Genomic DNA, 23,724 nt, shown 5'->3' on the forward strand with positions numbered 1-23,724 from the left:
AAAATTAAAGTCAGAATTATTTATGCAAGGTAAAGAAAAAGTTGTACTTCAATAAACATCAACAACAACAAAAATAAACATTGACAAAATTGGTCTTTCCTACTGAAATACTATCTTCTTACAGTTCAAGAACGTATTTCCATCCTCAAAATGGTTGTTAGAGGGCAAGAGGTGTCCACTGTGGCACGGCAAAGGTAACGGGAAACAGAAGGGTCAGAGGCAAAGTAACGCCACTTAAAGACTGCATGAAAAGTTTTTAGGGTAGGAATTAATTTAGAAGAATGAAGAGGTGGGTAGTGGAAGAAAGACTGCTATGGGAATGTTTAGCTTTCAGAACGGAATTTTTTTAAATTTCTTTGTGGACCAGTCCCAATAATCTTGTAAATTATGGTGTGACATTGCTCATCTCTAAATACCCAGGGAATCTTTAATTAAATCAATTAATATAGTCTAACAAATATTTGTAAACTTATAAAACTTTATGCTGAAAATTTATTCAATAGTCTGCATGAGCACATAATCAATTTTAATTAAAACACTCCAAACTGTCTTTTAAATTCGTTTAACATCTAAAACAGAGTTTTGATTTATGAAAGCAGAACCAAACGAAGATAGATTCAAAATGGATGTAGCAGTTACACACTGCAATAAGATTAGATGAAATTAAGTACGTCAAACCATTAGAGATAAATACCAATATTTATGCAGGGTTTTACACTTGCAAAGTACTTTCATATATGTAAACCCATTCAATTCCCACAATATTATAGGGTGCAATGTCTTTACCCTAACAATGTATTCTTTCTACTTAAGCAAATTGAGAGAAAGAAGCTACCAAAACCAGAAATAATCACACAGTTCAGGAAGGTCAGACTGAAGCCAAGACTTTTTAACTACTTTATAAACGTACCTGAAAAATGTCAGAAAAGAATAAGACAACATACAATGTGGGAAACACAGGCAGTATTGAACTTATCTAACCTGATTATATTTGAGACAAATAATGGGGCATTAGAATATGCTGCATTCCTAGTGTCTTGCTCAAATTTTTTAATGTATTTTCTCAAGGAAACATTACTAAACTTGATTAGGTAGGTTTCATAGTACTATTAAGAGAGAATTGTACTTCAAGTATTAATAATTTTGATATGCTAAATGGCCTTCTATAGTCTAATCATCATGTACCTTTTTTACCTTCTAAAATACATTATAAATTCTATAACAACTGAGTTATAAATGAATTTTTACAATCATCCATTCATAAGTAAGAATCTATATCTTAAGAGAATTTTAATGGTAATAAGAAATGTACCATAAAATGCCTTTAAATGACTAAAGAAGATGGGAAAAAGCTAACTTTGGGTAAATTTACAAGAGAATTTTCCAAACTTTTTTTTTCATTGAACAATTACTGAAAATATATGGGTAAGACAAAGATACAGAGAAGTTGGAGGGGACTACTATTTAGGTGCCAGCAGCCAGTGAACTGACTTCTCACTCTGGGCTCCCTATGTTTAGAACACCAAAAAGATTTCATGTGGCTCCTTCAAAAAAAAAAAAAACAGCTGGCTTCCTAACAAACCTAAGCATTTTTAGCCTCTAATCCTATGCCTATCTTAAAGCTACAGTCAATTAAAAGCACCAGTCAAGGAAACTTCACTTCATCCATAAACTGCCTCCTTAGAGTTTCTTAAGCCTGACGCACATACTTACCTCAGGGCCTTTGTGCTGTTTCCTCTCTGGAAAGCTCTTGCCCCCAGTTTTATTTTCTTGCTCTAATTCATTCAGACCTTCATTCAACCATCACCTCCTCAGTCCCAACATATACTTCCCCTACTCTGCTTTCTTATCTTCATAGTTTTACCACTGACATTTTATTATACATTTAGGTGTTTGTTTAATGTTTATCTTACCTACCAGAATATAAGTTCTAATCTATAAGATAAAGAATTTATTCTACTTTGTACATTTCTAAGTGATTTCTGACACATTATTATGTGTTCAATGAATATTTATCAAATGAATTTAACCACATAATGAAAAGGTACTATTTTCAAAAATCCAAATATCAAATTTCCCAGATTTCAAATAAAGTAGAATCAATATTTCAAATGTGCCAAAAGACAATGATATCAACTTTTCAGGAATACTGTATCTCCACATTAAGATACAAAATATTCTAAAGAGCAAAAGGAGACTCTTTGTGACCCCCATGGACTACACAGTCCATGGAATTCTCCAGGCCAGAATACTGGAGTGGGTAGCCGTTCCCTTCTCTAGAGGATCTTCCCAACCCAGGGATCGAACCTAGGTCTCCCACATTGCAGGCGGATTCTTTACCAGCTGAGCCACCAGGGAAGCCCGAAAAGTAGATCATACTGTTATATCTGAGAAATACTTCTGAGTACATTTTAAGACTGAGTTTTCTCTTTAAGAATACAGGATACACACTGTCTTTACAACATTTATCAGGCTAAAAACTAGATTATTTGCTTTTATCCACATGCCATACATTTTGACTTTCCTCACCATTTCCAATCCTTATCTACTTCTACTATGAATGGTAGGATTTATAAGGACCAGAATCTGGGAGTAGAGTTCACTTTATCACTTTCAAACTAAATTTGCTATCTAAAAATGCAAAGGAAATGCAGGAGAGGGGAAGGCAGAGAAAAGCAGCAAGGGCTGGGAAAAACTTACCACCAGAACCAAACTACTAGCTACTCAGATTTCGTGCATTTTCTCAGTCCTCCATATGCTATTCCCTTCAGCTTGCAATGTCCTTTTACTTTCAACTTTCTACACCTGGGAAACGTGTGCAAATCCATCCAGACTCAGTTAAGCATTGCGCTGAAAGTATGTATTTACTTATTTTCTCCCTTTCCTCTTTTGGGACACAGGCCATGTGCTGCTCATCTTTGATGAGTTTTCTGTTTTCTGAGTTTTCTGTTGCCTAGCACTGCAGCTGACACGTAATGGACACACAAATATTTGCTGAATGAATAAATGAATGCAGTGACCCAGGTTCTCCAAGATTATCCCCACAGATGGAGAGACAGACAGACACATACATAATACATAGAAAGATGAGCACTAACATGTTCAGAGATGGCTTCGGAATATGGTGATGCTATTTCTTGGCCTGAGAGATGATACATTGGAGCTCATTTTATCATAATTTTTTTTTATTCTGCCATTTTTCTGAATATAAAGTATTCTTACCTTTCTATTCATTTCTCAAAAGGAATCAGTTAAACACTCCAAAATATATATTACAGTTTTAAAAACTCTACTTATCTTACTTTTTAAAATATATGTATTACATTTCACAAGAAGTTAAAAATCAATCAAATGAAAACTATTAGCATGATGAACTCTGAGAGTACTTAGAGTACTTACCTCACTTTGTGGCTCCTGGATAACTTTATAGAGAGATGAAACTAAAGAACTCTTTTCCTTCAAATTTGTAGCATAATTTGGTAAAGATGTTTCCGGTAGCGTCTAAACAAATTTGAAAAATACACTTTACTTTTATGAAATGTCCCAAATAGGTAAATCCAAATACAGAAAGCAGATTGTCAGGGGGAGGGGGAATTGGGAAGAGGTAGAACTGAGAGTGACTAACTAGATACAGATTTTCTTTTGGGGGTGATGGAAATATCCTAGGCTTAGATGATGGTGTTAACGGCACAACATTTTAAAACCAGCAAAAACCTCTGCATTATCACCTGAAAACAGTGAATTTTTCATTATGTGAACAATATCTCAACAAAAAAAATGGTAAAAATAAAACAAAAGATACATTTAATCCTCAACATCAACAGGGATACAAATTAATATCAACAATGCATCTTTGATCAGAGTTTGGAGTTGGAAATAAGAATACGAATCATTTGTAAAGCCAGAGATTTTTTTGTAGCAACATACACGTTACCAATCTCATTAACAGTATTTTATTCTGTTTCTTAATAAACATGTTATGTAAGGATCTAATGTTTCAAACCTTAAAGCCACAGATCATATAATGACTGTTAGGTAAGACTGTTCTCCTTTACAGAACTAGGGGGAAGTTTCTACTTCTTGGAACGGAGAAGAAGATAGCCACACTACCAACAAATTTCCCTAATGCCATTTAAAATGTCAACAACTAACCACAGTTTGGCAGGGTCACCCTTTCAGAAAGGACACCATGACCAGAAAGGAATGGGAAGGGATAAAACTCCAGTAGTAAGTCAGACAGTTTTGGGTAAAGGTAGTAGGGAAATCTGAAAACAATAACAACAACAACTTCATTATAACAAATGACAAAAACCTATCCTTCTAGAGTATGACCTTCTTTAACAATTTCTGTCTTCCAAGTCTTTATTTTTTCCTAGGAAAAGTATTCTATCAACCAACCAATTAATCAACAATGTTCATCCTGCAGCAGATATGATGTCTCAAGATACTCCTAACAGTCATTGTAAGATATACATCATTTCTTCCATGTCCCATATCCTAGTATTTTATGATTTAAAATGGGTTATGGTTAGTGTATATAGGTGTATGTATGCATAAATAGACATAGAAAATCAAACAGCATGTTTATAATAAGGATATTTGATTCATTTTAACTTTACTGTGAATTCCTCAAAGGCAAGAACTATCTTATCTCTCCACCCACAGGATTTAGCACAAGGCCTTGTACTCAAATCTTTGCTGCAGACATTACATAATAGATGAACAAAATAAGAAATAAATACTGTCACTGTTACTCTTCAGTAGATTCTTGAAAAATAGGTCACATTTTACCTTAGGATATATAAGTGAATAGACTGTTTTTTTAATGTAATAGGACAGTTTTGTTTACCAGAATGGTTAAGTAAATGTGAACTATCTGGGAACCTTCCACCATTCTTCGGGTGGGGAGGAGACAGTTTCACTGCAACTGCTTACATAAAGAGGAGATTAGGGCTTTCTTCAATATTTCAAAAGCATGTAACAACATTACATCTCCAGGCAACATTCCATTTCTGTTATTTGATCAAGAGTAACCTAATACTGGTGGAATTTATATAAAAGGGAGTAACTGTCAAGTAAACAACAGATGCCTAATTGCCTGGAAGATAATGAACCTAAGCTATATACATAAAACACATTAATGTGTGTGTGTGTGCATGTGTGCACATGTGTGTCTAAACACAAAACTTCAAACTAAGTGAATTGAAAAATAAATCTTAAAAAATGATTAGTGAATAAAAAGATTTTTACACGCACTATCTAGCCTAAAACTGAAACAGTCATTAAAAGTGTGAATTACAATTTTCAGTTATGTACCAATTAACCCTCATGAGGTAAAATGTTTTTTGTGAAATAGCCAAAAGTAACAGCACAGTTCTTTTCCGAAAAGACAAGTTCTAGAAAATATTCTGGGCCTAGGCTACTACTGCTAAATGAGAGGAAAGGTCTCCTAAAAAAAATTCTGTCATTATTTCATTTTGTGAATGTGAGAAAAGTTAACTTTTGTCAATAGAAGGAGAGAAAATACAATTGCTGTGTTTATGAACAGTGCTTTGAAAACCTTAAGATCTAAAAGAGCCTATGGATTTAAATATCATTACAACAAACCTTTAAATTTACATTGTACTAGTTCAAAGGTACTGGCCTTCTTAAGTACTAGTTAAGTTTTCTCACTTTGAAGAAGGCAGAACTAGAGACAAAAGAAGTAATAATGGGATAATATGGTAAGAAATTAGCCTTGGCAAAATTTGAAGACAGATGCTTCATATTAAAGTATCATTTGGCAGATGGCTTTTATAAAATATAAGGAAGTGATACAGGTTAGATGGAAGAGAATTAATGAAGATGGACAGATGGATAGAGAACCAATAAATAAAACAACTCTGACCAACAACACTACATATAAGACTAGATTTTGAGTCACATATTGTGATTCAGTGACTACCAGAAAACTAAAAAATCTGCTATATAAATCTACACATAACATTAAGAAAAACACAATACAATCTATATGATAACACTTTATAAATAAGTATTTGAAATATAGAGGTTGAACTAACAACTCATGAAATCTTAAAATAATGAAGTCTGAGTCTAATCACTTTGTTGGTATACTAAGAGAATATTAATGAGGGCCCAAAGCTGGAGTAGATGCTAGTTTGTCCAAAGGCAAAAAAGAAAAAAAAAAGCACAACACAAACTACGTCACCTTGTGCATTTGAGAGAATGCTGAGTGAGGTTCAGGCTGCACCCATGGAAAAGTGTAAAGCTAAAATCATCTTCACACACCACCTATTTCAGTTTTCCTGGTGAGGATATTGAGACCCAAAGAAATTATGCAATTTGTCCAACATTGGAAAACCACCTAGAGGAAAAATTTGACTTCTCAGTCTCAAGTGCCCTGTACCACTTATTTTATCAATCATGATGACCTTGGCTTATTAGCACCACGGTTATTAAATTAAACAACCAAGCAGAAACTCAGATAGAATGACAGATAAATAATCTCTAAATTTTATTTCTTAAATATTTTAACCAAAATATGTAACTAACATCACAAATCATTTCAAAAGACAAGATACTTTAATTTTAAAAGAGATTTGTTCTTATGTACTTTCCTATTTTCTATTATTTTTAGTATGTTGCTAACCTAGTCTGGTAACCTTAACCTCTTTACCAAACATAAACAGAGCTGAATTCAATGCACATTAACACAAATCAAGATAATTTTCAGAAATGCCTACCATATTAAACCAAAGAGTAGGAAATATCTTCCCTTATACTTGACAAAAATTTGTATCATTTGTTATATCAAATTGACTATATTTACTTTTGGATGGTTAGGGGAAAGTTAAATAACTTTTCAGTTCATGGGGTCCAGGATTTTACTTCTCTTCTCTCAATGAAAAAGTTTACTTCCCAGGAATGGAAGAGAATAAATAAACAGATGATAAGGGAAGAGAATTAGCCATAACTTTCAATTATTTGCCTTAATAGTTGACTCCTCCTCTATGTTCCCCATCCTTCATCATGCCCTCTTGCCACAACTCCCATTTTAAAAAATGGTTTAATGGCTATATTTCCTTTTGCAAATTTTACTTCACCATTAAACAGAAGAATATCCCAGAAGTGGTACTCAGCTGTTAGACTTGACAATTTTCATCAACTTGCCAAAATAAGCATGATAATGAACCATATTAAACTCTCATGAAACAGAAAAAAAGCTTAAAAATACAAGACAACTCACGTAAGAAAAAAAGGGACACACCAGATTTATTCAAACTGTTAAAATATATAGACGGCACTGTATGCAGTGGACTATAGACAGTGAACTTCTATAAGTGCATGCATAACTACATCACTCTATGAATTAGGGGATCCATGGAAAGATAATTTATGACTACAGAAGCTGACAAAATGAAAATCTTTTTCATTCATCAGGATGAGATAACAACAACAGCTACGGCCAGCTACAAAATTAACAGGAAACATTGCTTCTCTCAAGGACATACTACAGCTGAAAAGTGTCATAAAAACTTCCATTAAAAAAAAAAATTAGTTTTTAATGGAAGGATAATTGCTTTACAGAATTTTGTTGTTTCCTGTCAAACATCAACAAGAATCAGCCATAGGTATACGTATGTCCTCTCCTTCTCGAACCTCCATTTTTGAATGACTTCTGTATTCTTACTCAGTGAGGAGCTTTCTTATCTAAAATCAGAGATATCAAAAGTTTTGCTTTTTAAACATGTATCGATAAGAATGAAATATCCGACTCCTGCCTGGAGGATATGAGTCACCTAGACACAGAGAACCAGGCTTCAGATTAGGGGTTTCTGAACCCAACATTCCACACAGATGTTAACTTTGTAGTTTCTAAGGACAATATGACCATGGGTCCACTTCACAATCCAGGTCTGATTTTAACCCCATTACACATAGCTCTGCTTTGTCTTGAGCCTATCAAAATACTATTTCACTTAAACTTCATCTGAACACCTTTCCTCCAAATCCTGTAATGATTTTATTTTTTTGTTCAGTGAGATGCCTACACAGTACCTATTGTATGGTGTCCCTCATTGAAGCAAGCTAATAACTCTGACTTTTGTCCAAGGTCTTGGGCTAATCAAGCTAGACAAAAAAACAAAAACCAAAGTGTCAGCCCAAACTTTTCATTCTTGTGGTTCCTGATCAGGAAGTTGACATAATTATGTGTAACAATGAGACAGAGGACAAAAAGAAGGTGGTTAATTGGTTATTGTTTAGTCGCTAAGTCATGCAACCCCTTGGTCTACCACACACCAGGCTCCTCTATATATGGGATTTCCCAGGCAAGAATACTGGAGTGGGTTGCCCTTTCTTTCTTCAGGGGATCTTCCTTACCCAGGGTTCAAACCCATGTCTCTCCTACATTGGCAGGTGGATTCTTTACCACTGAGCAACCAGGGAAGCTCCAGTTTAACTGGTTAAAGAAACATAACTTTAGCTATCATAGAGAAGAGTTCGTAAGATAAACAAACAGAGGTTTTGTTTTTGATCCACTAACCAAAAGTTATATACCCCTTTACAGGCACTGGGTAGGCCAACTAAAGAAAGAGGCACTGATAGAAAGTTGTGCAAGTATCTTCCCATCTTCTGCTCATCGCTGATCACGTCCATTTCCCCTGCCGCCCCAAATGGGGAGAAACATTTCAGCCATGAATCGTTCACGGTGGTTAGGGAGAGTGACATCAACTTTCAGAGACCTGAATCATTCTTTGTGATGTTGCCATAAAAGGGAGAAGACAAACCTTTAAACCACTTGGCAAAGAAATCAATTTCCTCAGAAAGATTATTATGTGTAAATAATTCCCCAATAAGTTTTTTGGAATATTCTTTTGCTTCCACAGATATTTAGCTTTTCAGTCATTAAAAAAGAAAGCCACTGGAATTTAAAACCCAGATAAAACCTCTTTGGAATATAGTTATTATAGTAAAACAGTAAATATTACCTTAAACTCCGACAACCATTCCTCCACAACCCCTTTCTCTGAAGTGAACATCTTTCCACATCTGTTCTAAATCTTCAACCTGAAAATTAACATAGAAAAATGCTAAAATATTTAATACATTTTCTTTATAGTCAGATTACCAAGGATAGAAGTGATCCTATAAAATTTAGCTACTTTTTATTGAGAAATTAAAACAGTTTCAAACATAAATTACTGAGTTACTATCAAAAATCAATGTATACAAACAGCATTGAAATGCAAGAATCATAACAAAAGTATAAATGATTATAACATGATGAAATTAGCTCTTCAATTTTCATTCATCTTTTAGTAATGTCAGCTGCAAAACATACTGGACATTTTTCCTTAGTTTAAATTAAATAATTCCAAAGAGATAATGGAACTTAAAAAAACATCTTAAAATTGTGAAAATATAAAAGACATGCATCCAAACGACTTTATAGAAAATTTAATTTGCTTATATTTCAGTTCTTTAGTACAATAACTATCTAGGCAAGCCACTTGGTTTCCTGGAAGCTTAATATTCATAAAACAGAAGTAAAAGTGGTAATATCCAAAATAATGACTATATGCAATAACAGCTATTCATAAGATTGGAATTTACTTAAGTATAAATAATAAAAAAAGGAAGTTAAAGGAAATGCAAAACAAATTTATCTCAAGCAAAACTTCTGTCAACATACAATATAGTTTTCTTCACACCTCCATCTGTAAGAGAGTGGACTGTTTCTTGAGGGAAAACTTTATTAGTTCTATCTGAACTTGCTAAATTCCTAAGTCAGGCACAAACCCTGCATTAACCTTCTTAATATTCATCAGAATTATCATGTAGAAGAAACTGAGGCAAAATTGACAGAAACTGAATCTTAATTCTATTCTTACTTGTAGTATAAACTTGGGCAAGTTATTTGCCTTCCTTTTTTCATTCATGAAATAGGAAAACCACAGTACATACTTTCAATGGATTACTGTGAAAATTAAATGAAAAAATGTAAATAAAAGCACCTGGCAATAAAAGTGTTGTTTTACTACGCAATACTATTATTGAAGACGATCAACTCATACAACTTTTGCTTAGTTGTCTATCAAAGTATACAGATACATCTTAAATAAACAACACAGGTTCTTGCAAAGAATACATTCTAATGTTTCTATTGTCTAATTTCTATTAAAAATGGTTAAGAAAATACATACATTTGTTGATTCATTTATTCATATATGAAGAATTACTTGAGAGATATACATTTTACTTTTTTAGGATTAAAAAATAGCCCTTTTATTATTCTAAATTTTATCCTTTGATCAAGCCAAACTATTAAAAAACCACATTATTTGTACTGTATTATTCATTTTATAGTACTGTTCATTCACATTAACCAGGCTTTGAGTTTATGCCCAAAATGTTATGAAAACTCTGCTTGATCATATGTTATCCCCTTTAAAATTCAAAGGAGCAAAATATTCACATTCTTGGTTTTCAATTCAATGAAAAATTCTCCTTTAGAGTAACTGGTTTGCTTTTATATTATGGATACTGTGAATCTCCTAGCAGATTCTCTTTGCTTTGATTTTAATAAAATGGGAGTCAAAGTTTCTGCCCTAACTCTACCCACAAAAAAGTGGTTAGGATTAATTCTATTTATAATATTATATTACACACGTTCCCTTATTTTCTTTCTACCTAGATCTACTTTTTTTTTTCATCCTGTTATACACATTTGTGAAGCAAAATGAAGCAAGGTAAATATAAGTACACATGAGTTTTCTTTTTTACTTATCCATTGCTCATCTAGTAAATTAAGACAGAAAGCAATCACAAATAGAACCAGAAGTTACAAAGAATTGGGAAGATAAAATTTTTACAAAAGTTCAAAATAATTCTCTAATTAAAATTAACTTTTAAAAGGTTAAAATCAAGGGGGATATGCAAAAGGATTGAGAATAGTCAAAGCAATCTTAAAGAACAGCAGTGCTGGAGGACTTGGACTTCTAAATATTAAGGCTTACTACAAAACTTACTAAAAGCATGGTAATTAAGCCAGTGTGGTATTATCATATTATTACTATCAATAAAACCCAATGGAACAGAGCAGAATGGCTAGAAAGAGACCTATACATACATGATGATCTGACCTATGACCAAAATGACTATGTAATGCAGTAGGGAAAGAGTAATCTTTATAAAAAATGGGGTTAGGTCAACTAGACAGCTACATGGAATAGGGGGTAGAAAGAGAACCATAACTAACTAGCTAACACCATATGCAAAAGGCAGTTGCAGTTGGATCACAGATCTAATTTTAAAAAGCAAAACAAAGCTTTTAGAACATAAAAGAATACCTTCAAAACCTTGGGGTAGGCAAAAAAAAAAAAAAAATTAAACAAGAGACACAGAAGCACTAATCATGAAGGGATTGTTATAAATTGGACTCCATTAAAAGAATTTCTGTCTGCCAACAAATGAATGGATAAGGAAAATATGATATACACACAAACATACAATGGAATATTATTCAGCCTTCAAAAGAAGGAAATTCTGCCATTTGCAACAACATGGATGAATCTGGGAATCTTACGCTAAGTTAAATAACCCAGACACATAAAGACAAATACTTCAAGGTCTCACTTGTGTGTAGAATAAGTCAAACTCATGTTAACAGAGAGTAAAGTCATGGTTTCCAGGGGCTGGGAGGGGGGAGGGTGGGGGGTGGAGGAATGTGGAGATGCTGGCCAAAGGGTACAAATTTTCAGTTATAAGATTAGTAAGTTCTGGTAACCTAATGGGCAGCATAGTAACCATGCTAATAAAATAATGTATACTTGAAATTTGCTAATAAAATAATGTATACTTGAAATCTGTTAGGAGGGTAGATTTTAAGTGTTCTCACTACACACATAAAAATTGGTAATTATGTGTAGTGATAGATTTGTTAATTACCTTGATTGTGGTATAACAAAACATCATGTATACCTTAAATACATAATTATTTGGCAATCATATCTCAGTAAAACGGGGGCAGGGGAAAGGAAGAACTTCTAGTCACCAGAAGATACCACTAAGTGAATGAAAAGGCAAAACCAGAGTGGGAGAAGATACTAACAATTCTGTCAAAAGTCTCATATTCAGAAATAGAAGGAATTCATCAATTATTAAGAAAAAGGCAGAAAATTCAATAGGAAAAGCAAACACATCACTTATCCAAATGGAAATATAATATATGAAAGGTACTCAAGATTGTTAGTCATCAGGGAAATATCACACACTCACACACACACACACACACACACACACACACACGGTGAGAATGTAAGAGACAATACTAAATGTTGAAAAAGATATGAAGCAATCAGAATATTCATACACAGTTGGCATGAATGTAAATTGATACAGCATCTTGGAAAAACTTTGTTAATACCCTCTAATTGAACACATGTACACTCTAACAATTTCATGCATAAAAATATACCTTACAGAAATGTGGATGTATGTCTCTGAAAGATGTGTTCAGGAACATTCAGAGTAGCAGTTTTTATAAATAGTCAAAAACTAGAAAGAAACCAAATGTCCACCAAGAGTAGAAATGATAAATTATAGTACATCATACATGGAGTTCTATACAACAATGACAATAAACAAACTGTAACTACATTAAGGTCACAATATTGGGAAATGGAAGGAAAAAAATATGAGTACATGCTATATAATTACATTTATATAAACTTGCAGAACAGGCAAAATTAATCAATTGTGTTAAAAGTTAGGAGAGTGGCTATTCTTGAAGGAGTTAATTCTTGGGTTCTAGTAATTGAGCTAAGAGCTGGTTATACAAGAGTGTTCATTTTGTGAAAATTCAGCAAACTGAACAGATGATTTGTGCATTTTTCTGTGTGTATATTACTTAAAGCTATGTTTTTTTCTAGTAGTCATGTATGGATGTGAGTTGGACCATAAAGAAGACTGAGCGAGGAAGAATTGATGCTTTTGAATTTGGGGGTTGCAGAAGACTCTTCAGAGTCCCTTGGACTACAAGAATATCAAATCGGACAATCCTAAGGAAATCAACCCTGAATATTCACTGGAAGGACTGTTGCTAAAGCTGAAGTTCTAACACTTTGGCCACCTGATGCGAAGAGTTGACTCACTGGAAACGACCCTGATGCTGGGAGAGACTGAGGGCAGGAGGAAAACGGGGGCGACAGATGATGAGATGGTTGGACGGCATCACCGACTCAATGGACATATGAGTCTGAGCAAACTCCTGGAGATAATGGAGGACAGAGGAGCCTGGCATGCTACAGTCCAAAGCGTCAGACACAACATAGAAACTGAACAGCAGCAAATTACACAGTAGTAACACCAGACCACCCCGCGCCTCTTATTCACTTGCTAGAGGTCAAATGGGAGCCCTCAACCGCAGATCTAGGTTTACATGACTACTCAGTGAAACTGTCCCTCCGCATGCTTCTCTGCCTTCCTCTGCAGAGCCCAAAAGAACGGCCCTCCAGAGCACCTCCTCTGCCCTGAACCCTCACGGCCCCGCCACCACTTCTCACAGCAGGCCCACCAGGATTAGCGTCATTTTCCCTCCCCCTGTTGATCTCAGGAACCACTAGAAACTACAGCTCCCAGGTTACACTTGCACATGTTCATAGCTCTTTGCAGGCCCTCTATTTCATCCCCATCTCCTATTCCACTCTAATTCTGGAAGGAAGTTCTCTTTCGCTGAGCCTTCTGAAATTAACAATCTGTCACCAGCAAAACCCTCTAAACCCTCAACAGTTTTCTGAATGTCACTTTCTTCTTGTTCTAACAAGAAGCCTGGCTCTTCTCTGAAGATACCCGCTTTCCCTGAAAGCTTCTCAAAGAGTGACTGCCTTTCCTCTCATATCCCTGGAAGAAACCACTGGCCCTAAACGTAATATTACCATTTCAGATCAATCTCCCTCTCTCCCATCCACCCAACGCTGTTCCAAAACGCATGTAGCTGTCATCTATCAATCAATCCCTCCCCTCCAGTCATCCCTCTCCTTCATTTCTAGATGATTTTAGCTCGGCTCATTGTCATGCTTTCAAATTACTCTTATTTAATATCTTAGTGTTTTTTCTTCTCACTCAGTGAACTCTTAATTCCTAAAAATCTCCTCCAGCAATACTGTCTTCTTCCCTGTCTCAGCAACTCAGTCATATGATTATAACCTAAACCAAAAATTCAGGTCAGGACCATTTTTTAAAATATTTTAAATATTAGTATTAATTCATTGAGCTGACCTGAGAGAACACCCAACAGTCAAAGCTGGAACAATTTGAACAACAGAACAAACAGCATAGTAGTGAATTATTATCCAAAGTATAAAATAAATATACAAGTCCATATTGAAATAAATAAATGACTAAATAAACAAATATCAAAGAAGAAGAGACAAGCCTTGCTTTCAGATAATATATGTAGATACGTCCCTCTCCAGAAAGTTTAGTCCATGTCTCCCTATGGACCAAAATGGGCTGGTCATAGTGATTTGCTTCCAAAGATGAGTATTGAGAAGGGGAAAACAGTAACTTTATAGCGGAGAAATCTGATAAACACTGGCTTGACCAAGGTTAACAACACCCATGATGGCATCTGAATAATACCATGTACCCTTGATATGATGAGAAAGGCACTTACTTTATCTCTGTGATATTCCTTCTAAAAAGCAATAAACCCAGTATGATCATGATACAAACATTAGAGGAAACTTAATTTTGGAGACATTTTACAAAATATCTGAACTATATTCCTCAAAATGAACAAGGTCATGAAAAATCAAAAATACTGAGAGACTCTAATAGGCCAGAGAGCCTAAGGTGACACTACACGACCATAAATGCAATATGGTCACCTGGACTGGATCATATTGAACAGAACAGAAAAGGGACAGTTCACCAAAAAAAAAATAAAGCCCTGGTGAATTTCTAATTAAGACTGAAATTTAGTTAACAGCAATGTAATAGTAATGACAAATATACAATGATAACATGACATTAGGAGAAACTGAAACTGGGTGTGGAATACACAGGAATTCTCTGTACGATCTTTGCAACTTTTCTAGAAATTCAAAATTGTTTAAAAATTATTGAAGCTCTGATGTATTTCTATTCTAGGATCCAATCCAAAAGATACTGTATTCAAAAACAAAACATTAAAGTACATCAACACACAAGCACATATTCATATCTTCTGATAACGTTCTACACCATTTGTTATTAAAGCTTCAATTTCAATACTTTCATAATACTTCATTATGCAAGGGCTTCGCAAACCTAAGGAGCAAATTCTCTTCCATTACACCTTACTCTCTCCACTAAACGGAGGTGACAAAAAAACTAATTTATGAAGAGATTTCTTATCTAGTTGCTGAAAGTTAAAAAAAGGGAAATAATTATAGTACTAAATTACAAACATGAATGAAAATTCAAATCATGTTTACTTATCATTAGTTGTGTTTTAAGCACAGTAATAAACTCAAGCATTTTCGTTGTCTTTCCATGGGGTCAAAAATCCTCAGCACAATATAGAAATATTTTTAATTAAATTTGTAATTTCATAGAAATATTTAACTATACCATAAAATTATAAAAAGTAAAAATTTCAACTGGCATTCATGCAGTTTTAAATTACCAAGTCAAGCCAGTTTGAAACAAATCTAAATACGATAAAGCTTATAAATTCTTTTAGATGACAAGTTTTTTAAAATTTCATAAAAGGAAAAAGTATATTAAGAAAAATAGAAAATGTACAAATATTTAAAATGAGACCGGAAACAATAATGCATTATACAAGGAAGTGGTTAATGGAATTTTATAAAATGTAGAATAAGTATCTAGAGAAACAGAAGATGAAAAAGCAAGAGTGTGTGCCAGCTGAGAGAAGTTTTTCTTTGTCCTTCCCACACATTGCAACACTCTAAAAAATCTCTCCATTAGTCCTGGCTTCCATGATGAATAACAGTTATGACTAAAGGTACGACTAACGACTAGCTAGGACAAGAAGTAAACGGACCACAAAATTGAAACAGGGTTTTAAAAACTATTTCTGTCTACCAGCACTCAGCAAGAAGCTCTCTACAGTCGCTATCTCACCCCCACATTTCATATCTAAGATGTAATCTTTTAACATTTATGGCAGTCTTGATTACGTAACTTTGAAGTTTTAGAAAACTAATTAGATATCTCAAGTAATATTTTAAAATATATTCTCACACTAAAAAAAAATCTTTATTCTTCTTAAAGGCAAAAGGAACAAAATTAGGTATTTCATACTGTGTAACTAACTTCCTATTTTTCTCAAACATATCTTGGAAAAGAATATTTAAAATTGTATTAGAAAGCTTGCTAAGATTCAATGCAGTAGATCACAGAGTTAGTCTGTGTGAAATTAATTTTTTATATTTTCAGTATGTAATAAAACATTTATAAATCTCTTATTCTTTAGTCGCTGCATTATATTTTAATTTTAACCCTGATAATGATTCCTGAATTCCTCAAGAAACTTTCCAGAAAACATATCATAAAAGTGTTGTCACAAAAAGTCTATACCTTATTACATTTTATTCTCATCCAATTAAGGAAGAACACAAAAAGAAAAAAGAATACTTATAATTTTCACTGCAAAACTCTAAAAAATATATTTACTATTATTTCTCATGCATCATGAAGTATTAACTAGAAATTAATACTGAATCTTCTAAAACCATTTGCTTTATATGTCATGAAAATCAAGTTTCTATAAATCTAAAGAATAAACAAATTTCTGTAGGCAGATAATAACATATCACAAAGTTTTAACTTTTCTGTACTATGAAATAGGGCCATTACAAGTAAATTAAGTGCTATCAGATTATCAAGATTCTTAGCTGAATTTTAGGAAAACAGAGCAGAACGAAATGTTCAGATTATGTTATAGAATAAACTTAGTTTAATCTCAGTGATTTTACTGCTTAGAAAATGACCAACAACTGGAGAGTTCTATGAAACAGGGGCACCTGGTGTTGCTTGAAAAGAAGTGGTGCTGGCTGCCTCGTGCCCACGTGTGTTCTCAAGTGAGCAGCTTCCTCTCAGGGCACGGGGGGAATAGAATTTACAGCCATAGCAGAGGTGTCGGAAATCTTTCCAAAGACCCATAACTTAGGCCTATTTTCCCCACAAATCAAAAATATCTGGTTATTAAAAATAGAGCAGAGATTTTGACTATGGCAAATGTCTTTCGAATTCAGCATCTTTTGCCTACCCCAAGGACAAATACAACTGTGCTGGGATAACCAAAGTATTATGGCAACCAGGCCAGTGTATTTCTTTTGTGAAAGGTAGGGCAACTGGAAGAAAGGTAGCAATCCCTCTTCTCATTCCCCACTTCCAGCTTCCTATTCTTCTCAAAACTTCCAGGACTTCAGAAGAATCTTTTGTCCGGGGAAAGGATATCTGATTTGAACTCAAATAATGTAAGTGAGGGAAAAAAAAAAAAAATTTTGTCAATAACAACTTTGGTATCTGGACTGTCCCCATGAGCCGCTCTCACCAAAAGAATGCAGTGAACACATGCTACGACTTGATCTGCAGCTTTCACTTTTTTTTCTCAATTGGGGAATAATTGTTTTACAGTATTGTGTTGGTTTCTGCCATACATCAACATGACTCAGCCACAGGTAGACATACGTCCATACATCCCCCCTCTGGAACACCCCTCACATCTCCCTGCTCATCCCACCCCCGCAGTTGTCACAAGGGCACTGGGTTGAGCTCAGTTTACTGTGTTACACAGCAAATTCCCACCTGCTATCTATTTCACACATGGAAAATGTATATGCTTCCCTGGTGGCTCATGCAATGCAAGAACCCCAAGTTCGATCCCCGGTCAGGAAGATTTCCTGGAGAAAGGAATGGCAACGCACTCCAGTATTCTTGCCTGGAGAATCTCATGGACAGAGGAACCTGGTGGGCTACAGTCCACAGGGTTGCAAAGAATCGGACACATCCGAGCAAATTTCACTTTCACTTTTTTCACTTTTCAAATTATATGTTCCCATGCTATTCTCTCAATTTGTCCTACCCTTTCCCTCCCCAAGTCCACAAGTCTGTTCTCTATGTCTACATCACCATTATGCAGCTTCCACTTTCATGTGTTTAGAATCCAGCCACCATACCATCATGAAAAGTTGCAAGGGAAAGAACCGAGACCCTGGCTGAGAGTCAGTACCAAGTACCAGCCACAAGACTGAGCCATTTGGATATTCCAACCAAGCCAAGCCTCCAGATGACTATAGCTTCAGCTGACAACATGAAGCAGATCTGCCATGCTATAATTAATCTAGTCAAGCTTGGATTTGTGAGAGATCAAAAATACTTGCTGTTTGAAGCCACTAAGTTTGGGGATGATTTGTTAGGCAGCAACAGATAACCAGAACACCATCTTAATCAAATATCTAGGGTATACCTTTTTCATACAAGGCAGTGTGCTCTTATTAGAGAATATCAGATTTTTCAAAACATGATCCCTGCCATCAAGGAATTAGATTTTTCTCTAAAAAGTTGTAGTAAAACTTATTATAAATGGGACATAACCTATGAATGTTCAATTAACATGTTTACATTTTGCTAATGTATACTTTTTGCCTATCCTACTGTTAATGATGAGACATTGTGATATAGTTGGCCAGAATTCAAAGTTTGGAAAAGTCCATAGCCACAAAGCAAAACAAAACTCAATTAATAACTATCTTATCTTAAATGCTATGCTTAATCAACAGAGCCAGCTTATCAGAGTAACCATCACAGTCATCAATACACTATGTAAAAGTTGCTTTTATTCATTAGGTATAAACTATTTCATTTTGTACATATCCTTATACCAGCACCTCTGGATTTTCCTAAGACATCAAATGATTTCACTTAAATTTTCAGTTAAAAAAATGATGTTGCATCTTGGTTTTCTTCTTTATAGTACTGCTTGTTGTTTAATTGCTAAGTTGTGTCTGACTCTTTTTGCGACTCCATGGGTTGTAGCCCGCCAGGCTCCTCTGTCCATGGGATGTCCCAGGCAAGAATCCTGGAGTAAGTTGCCATTTCCTTCTCCAGGGAATCTTCCCAACCTAGGGATCAAACCTGCATCTTCTGCATTGACAGGTGGGTTCTTTACCAATGAGCCACCAGGGAAACCCTCTTTATAGTATAGGAAAAGGGAAAAAGGAAAGAGAAGTTGCTCAGTCGTGTCCGACTCATTGTGACCCTGTGGACTGTAGCCTACCAGGCTCCTCTGTCCATGGGATTTTCCAGGCAAAAGTACTGGAGAGGGTTGCCATTTCCTTCTCCAGGGGATGTTCCCGACCAGGTATCGAACCTGGGTCTCCCGCATTGCAGCAGACTCTTTACCCTCTAAGCCACCAGGGAAGCCTCTTTACAGTATAGATCTTTGCAAATTTTGAAATAATAAAAAATTTTAAATGATACAATAGGGATTCAGGTTTGCTAGAACAATTAATTAATAACCCTTATTATTGGAAGCCCCAATGTAAATTTTAACAGAAAACATACAATTTCCAAAATTATAGACTATGATAGATTTTTCATCTGTCTAGGATTTTATAAAGTCTCATGAAAATTGAAAGGTAAACTAGAAAAATTCTTAAAGTCCCTGCTCATCCTACATCGATATATAGATTAATTATTCAAAAAAAAGTTGAGTAAAATGTTATAACAATGTACCATCTTAAAGTTACAGAAAGGGATATATGCATAAGACTACAAAACCCATGTGTCCAATAGCCACATCTCAAAGCACAGGATGAACACAGGCTGCTTTCACAGTGATGATGTTCCATTCTTTATTTGCTGAATGCCTTTCTAACTTACTCATCTTGTCTATGTCCCCTATAGCTATCCTAGTCCTATCACAACTTTTATGCTCCAGACACATACTCTCCTCCGCACCACATCGGCATTTCTCAATTCCCAAAACTAAATTCTTCAAGTAATTCTCTGTACCAGTTCCTTATTTTGATCCTGCCCACAACTCAAAGCCAACCTGGAAACTGGCCAACCTGAGGACAGATATCTCCACTTGGTCCAAAAGTTGAGATCAAAGATATAGACAAATATAGATGCAAGTTTATTTTGAAGGGGCTTTGTGTGGGCAAAAACAGTAAACATATCTAGAATCTACTACAGATATAATATCCCAGGAGAAATCTAACAAGCTGAATACCAGGACACAACATTTCAATCAGGAAAACCTAATTTTTTTTTTAAACTTCCCTTTGAAATCATGTCTCACAGAAAGATCTCATATGCTTAGAGTCAGTTAAACCTCAAGACTTTTTTCATACAAACTGTTTCCAAACCAGGTCACTCCTATCTTATACTTAACCAATCAATTCTTAAGAATCTAAGTGACAATTTAGCATTTTAGATTGATTCACACATCACAGATACATAAACATCTGCTCAGTGAATGAATAAGTGAGCAAACCTTTGAAACTTTGCTGATTTGGGCCCTGAATTCCATTGTTTTTTAAATATAACATTTACCTTGTTATATTAGCTCTCCATCATAGCTGACATCATAGCATACAATAAAAGTGATCCTGAAGGCAAGGAATTTTGTACTAGAGGAAAAGTAAGGAAATGGGGTTAGAGATATGTTGTAAAGCTATCCATATGTAAGAAATTATTAGTGCAATAAAAATAAATAACTTTTCCCAAAGTAGACACAGGCTAAGTACAGAAGGCACCAAACTAAGTACATATACATGATAAAAATCTATTTTCAATGTTTAGAACGGAGAAGGAATAGGGGCCTAGGCTGAACAAAGTTCCAGATCAGCCAATGAAATAGGAATCTCTGAAACAGATAACAGGAGAAATATCAAGGAGAAAATCAAAGTATACAAGAATTATAACAATGAATCTTATGACTGTGTAAGAAGACAACAAAGAAAACAAATAGTTCCAATGAAATGAAAGCACTGAAAGCCAGCGCTTTCATTGGGATCTAATAGAGAAAAAGGGAAAAAAAAAAAAATGACATAGGCAGTATAGTCAGAGAGTTTTTACAATTAAAGAAAGAAAAATTACTTTTGCTTGTTGTCAATGAAGACAATTCCATTAAAATGGAAATTTTCCAGTTCTTATAATCAAGAAACTCAGTGAAAGTTGCAGTCATGGCCAACTCTTTGGGACCCCATGGACTATACAGTCCCAGGAATTCTCCAGGTCAGAATACTGGAGTGGGTAGCCCTTCTCCTCTCCAGGGGATCTTCCCAACCCAGGGATCGAACCCAGGTCTCCCACATTGCAGGGGGATTTTTTATCAATTGAGCCACAAGGGAAGCCCAAGAATACTGGAGTGGGTTGCCATTTCCTTCCCCAGGGCATCTTCCCAATCCCGGGATTAAACCCGGGTCTCCCACATTGCACGCAGGCTCTTTACTGTCTGAGCCACTAGGGAAGCCCCCTCATTGGCTTTAACCAGAGAAAATGACCTTGAACTTAAAGTATCAATGCTTTTCAGTTCCTTTTTTAAAATCTTATTTATTTATTTTTGGCTGTGCTGAAACTTCGTTGCTGCAAGAGGGCTTTCTCTAGTTGCGGTAAACGGACTTCTCACTGCAGTGGCTTCCCTTGTTGCAGCTGATGGATACTAGACATGCAAAGTCAGCAGTTGGCAGCACACAGGCTTAATTGCCCCACAGCATGTGGAATCTTCCCAGACCAGGGATCCAGCCTGTGTCCTCTGCACTGGCAGGTGGATTCTCAACCACTGTACCACCAGGGAAGTCCTCAGTTTCTTTTAAACCAACAACCTACTTTATGCATTGCTTGATGCAGAAATCATACTAACAAGATGCTAGAAGTATGGCACAGTAATAGCTGGTATTACAAGACTATAATGAAAAGAATTTTTATACACCAGAACATTCTTAGTCTTTACAAATAAAAACATAAGGTTTCTTAAAAAATAAAGCCCTTTGGTTAAGAACTTTCCATTTGCCTGCCAGATGATTTCTTATACCTATAATTAAGTGGCTGGTTTCAATTTGTTAATCAAATAAAGTACAAATTATTTTGGAAGATTAAGAAAAAGTTTTTGCTCTTCATTTTGTTCAGTTATGTCCAACTCTTTGTGACCCCATGGACTGCAGCACACCAGGCTTCCCTGTCCTTCACCATCTCCTGGAGCTTGCTCAAACTCATGTCCATTCAGCTGGTGATGGCATCTGACCATCGCATTCTCTGTCGCCCCCTTCTCCTCCTGCCCTCAACCTTTCCTAGCATCAGGGTCTTTTCCAATGAGTTGGCTCTTCGCATCTGGTGGCCAAAAGATCTGTAAGATTATTTCTTTTAATTACAAATCACCAGAAAAGAGAATATTATGAAGAACTTCACCACTAGTGTACATAACTTTAAAAGTTTAAGACTGTATGGTAATTACAGGCAAAGTTCAGTTCAGATACTAGAAGCAGGAATATATACAGTCAAGTATTCAATAAAGATTTGTTGAATAGAGAAATAAATTTCATCCTTCATAATGCCTGTCAAACATGCCATCTGCTCTCCATCTCTACGGCAACACCCTCAGTCTCGGTTTTTATTGCCTCTGTAGGCTCCAATCACACAGCCTTCCTGCTCCTGTTTCTTCTCCAGGGCACTATACATATTACCACCAAACTAATCTTCCTAAAACACTGCTTTTCTCCTGAAACATACTATGACACTTTTCCATATCGTAATTGTCAGATCTTCTACCTCTTCAAGCTCCCCTTATAATACAGCCACAATTTATCTATCTAAATTTTACTTACTGCTGTTCTCCAAAATGCATCTTGTCATTCCAACCTCCATGCCTGCCTATGCCTTTCCTCTCTACTGTATCTTCCTTTTATGCCTCAGTTTTTTATAGCCTTCCCAGGAAATACTCAGGGCCTGCATTGATGAAGGGCTGGCAAGGCAAACTGTCAGGAGAGAACTATGGCACGACATCTGTGAGCCACAAAAGCATCATTTGATTGACTTGTTTAAAGACTGATGGATTAACTGACTGACCTTGACTTAGAAAAAAATCTTACTAGAATTTTTTCAAGAATATTTTTACAAGAATTCTAGATTCCACTAATAGAAGTTATGCATTTCATTAAAAATAAAAGTACCAGACAAACTTATTTAGAAAAGAGAAACAGAGTCACAGATGTAGAAAATGAACTTATGGTTATCAAGGGGGAAAGGAAGGGAGAGATAAACTGGGAGACTGGGTTGACATATATACACTACTATATATATAAAATAGACAACTAATAAGAACCTACAGTATAGCACAGGGAACTCTACTCAATACTCTGTAATAGCATGGAATCTAAAAGGAGTGGATATATGTACATGTATAACTGATTCACTATGCTGTTCATCAAAAACTAACACAATATTGTAAGTCAACTATACTCCAATAAAAAGTAATTAAAAATAAAATAAAAATAAGGAATATAATAACAAAATAAAAGAATCAGAAACTGAATTATTTTAAATTTAATACTGGGAAGAAATCTACAAGGGCAATTATTAGTTGAATTATGATTTTTCCAAAATGTTTGTAGCATTTTTTACAAAACATAATTACAGTACATACTAAATGATTCAAGTATTACTTCAGTAAATCAAAGTCCGTGATACCCTGACACCTAAGACACA

The 23,724-nt window shown here is 35.1% G+C and overlaps 1 protein-coding gene across 2 annotated transcripts in view; it reads right to left on the reverse strand.

Annotated features, from left to right (window-relative positions):
* Positions 1-23,724, reverse strand: part of FAM126A (family with sequence similarity 126 member A) — an 88,780-nt gene that overhangs the window by 40,146 nt on the left and 24,910 nt on the right. For both annotated transcript variants that reach the window (XM_043462818.1, XM_043462819.1), the window contains exons 2-3: positions 8,991-9,069; positions 3,400-3,501 (exon numbers count right to left, since the gene is read on the reverse strand). In XM_043462818.1, the coding sequence (XP_043318753.1) occupies positions 3,400-3,501; positions 8,991-9,041 (153 nt within the window). In that variant the 5' untranslated portion in view covers positions 9,042-9,069. The remainder of the gene's footprint in view (positions 1-3,399; positions 3,502-8,990; positions 9,070-23,724) is intronic.

This window comes from Cervus canadensis, chromosome 3 (genome assembly GCF_019320065.1).
Source record: "Cervus canadensis isolate Bull #8, Minnesota chromosome 3, ASM1932006v1, whole genome shotgun sequence".
Taxonomy (NCBI): domain Eukaryota; kingdom Metazoa; phylum Chordata; class Mammalia; order Artiodactyla; family Cervidae; genus Cervus; species Cervus canadensis.